General features: G+C 32.1%; 1 protein-coding gene across 1 annotated transcript in view; it reads left to right on the forward strand.

The window, feature by feature from the left end:
- Positions 1-883: 883 nt before the first annotated feature.
- LOC137627435 (uncharacterized) overlaps positions 884-2,737 on the forward strand; it is a 29,244-nt gene continuing 27,390 nt past the window's right edge. Inside the window, exon 1 of the mRNA XM_068358521.1 lies at positions 884-943. Within this exon, the coding sequence (XP_068214622.1) occupies positions 896-943 (48 nt within the window). The 5' untranslated portion in view covers positions 884-895. The remainder of the gene's footprint in view (positions 944-2,737) is intronic.

The raw sequence follows: 2,737 nt of genomic DNA on the forward strand, positions 1-2,737 counted from the left end.
TAATAATAATAATAGCAAGGATAATAACAACAACATTAGCAATAATAGTGGAATGAAAATTATATACTTTATTTTAGTTCAAGGTTATAGGAAAATCGTTACACTCGTTAAACATTAACTGGTAGGATGCCTACAGCTCTTAATATGCTGTTTGAATTTGTTTTTGTTTCGTTTGCTTATGTGTAAGATTTTTACCTTAATATCAACTAAGGATTTAATATCACGTATAATAAAGTACTTCTAATAGGAGACCATACTGAAGGAACACATACCTTGAATGATAATTCGAAATCAAGCACGTACAAATCATAAGAATCAACATCTGAATCATTGTTACTTTAAATAAAGTATGAAAACAGTAGCATAGTTATGAAATCTAAAGAATATCCATTGGATCACATAATGTAAATCAAACACTTGAAAATGTTGCTTTAAAAATCAACTTCTGATTTATTGTTACTTTGAATAAATTATTGAAACAGTATCTATGATACATAAAGAATATGTAACGAATCACATACCTTGAACAATAGCCCAAATTGAAAACGAACGTAGACAGAAGAGATGTTCCAATACTGATTTGAAAATAAACCTTTATTTTGGCGTCATCTAGTTCTAGACTTAAGTATTTATAAGATTACTTATAAGTAAAACAAAGAGCACAGACGGAGGCATCCATCCTGACCACCGGGCAATAATAATTGTAACATTTAAAGTCGAGAAACAACAGCCAAAAAGCAACGACGCCAAAAACAGCGAACCTTCACGAGCCCTGCCCTGCGTTACATTTGAAGGTCATGGGTACTGGGCTCACGGGGGGCTGGGTGAGGATGGTCGTAGAGTGGATGGGAATCTCGCCCGGTATATATATATAAGACTTCGTCGTCTCGGGTCAATGGTTCATTTTGAGTCAGTGCTTCGCGAGAACATGAAGGGCTTTTGGGTTCGTAGCTTCAGAAAGTGATCTAGTTGTCTTGCTTCGTTTGTCTCTTCATCGGGGTTTTCTGTCTTTTGGGGCTTGGTCTATTTATCTCCTAACTAATTTCTACTTTTTTTATATCATCCCTATCTATCGATATCTCTATCATTCTATCTATCTACCTATCTATCTATCTATCTAACTATCTATCTATCTAACTATTTATCTATCTATTTATCTATCTACTTTTATGCATTTTTCATTAAACAATCATAACATCATTTTCTTCTTTGATCTGTGCATTCACCATTCGTATAGTAAGCATGTAATCACGGATAAACGTTAACACATATGCATATATACATACAAACTTATATACATATATATGTTTACTCACCTATATATATATCTATGTATTTGTATATATATCTAGTTTCGTCAATATGCCGGAGGTTATTTATATGTAAACACGTAGTGAACACAAGCTTAGAATATGTTTGTACATTAACATGTTATCGCATACGACAAAAAATATTAGTGCTATGTTTGTACAAGTGTAATGAAAATGACGACAGTTCAAAATCAGCCACATCAATAACTTATGTTCATGCACGTTCAAGTTAGAGTTCAGGAAAGTCTTTGCATAGATGTTGATGTTCAAACGTTCTACGACATATGGTATTTCGTTCGAAGCATTTGTGGTAAAAGGTGATGTTGCAAAATGTGTTATATTCGAGCAGTAGAAATTTACATGATATCTAGAAAAGAAGTGGATAAGATGCGCAAGATATGTTGTTGCTTCTTAAGATATCGTTTGGTCTCGTTATTAGTTGATCACGTGACTTTAATAACAATTGATATGGAAGAAATATATTGGTCATACATATAAGGTAAATAGAATGTATTTGAGGAACTCACTTGTAAACAACTTGATTGCTAAAAATATCAAGTACAGTAGTAGGATTGTATGAAATATCTTGGTGTTTATAAGTTTATATAATAACGTAAATTATATATGTGCAATGTATGTAAGAAATAGCTTGAAATGAATTGAACAAGAAGCTTATATAGCGTTCAAATAGAGGCTTCACAAAGTTTCCCATAAAAGAGGAAGCAAGAGGAAGAAAGAACTACAAAAAAAGAGCGTTCGAGGACATATTCTTTTCTACGTTTTTTTTTTATTATTCATTTCTGTAAACAATCATCTTTCCTGTATAATGAAGAGCAAGTATCTGTATATATATATATATATATATATATATATATATATATATATATATATATATATATATATATATATATATATATATAGGCAATTTCTTTCCTATCACTCACAGCGTATAGGGGAGAGAGAATAGTCATACCCTGTTGAGAGGGGGTGCGTGTGAGTGTTATTCTAAATATTTAGTAACAATTTTTGACGGATCGCGTACACTAGTAAAGGATAGTTAGCTATTGCGATAACATTTTAGGAAAAGAGGTTTTATAAAACAGGTTTTACCAATTGCTTCATCCTGAGAGACTGCAAAAAGTTCTCTCTCTCTCTCTCTCTCTCTCTCTCTCTCTCTCTCTCTCTCTCTCTCTCTCTCTCTCTCTCTCTCTCTCTCTTCTCTCAGGTAATATTACGAATAGAACACACACATAAATTCAGTGACAATTATTATGGAGGAAAAATAGAATTGTAGGAAATATCATCGTGTTTATAAGTTCATATACTAACAAATAGTCTGCATGTGCAATGGATATAAGAAATAGCTTGGAATGATTTGAATAAGAAGTTTATATAGTGTTCAAATTAAGGCTTCACAAAGTTACCCA

The sequence above is a fragment of the Palaemon carinicauda genome, chromosome 35 (genome assembly GCF_036898095.1).
Source record: "Palaemon carinicauda isolate YSFRI2023 chromosome 35, ASM3689809v2, whole genome shotgun sequence".
Lineage (NCBI taxonomy): Eukaryota > Metazoa > Arthropoda > Malacostraca > Decapoda > Palaemonidae > Palaemon > Palaemon carinicauda.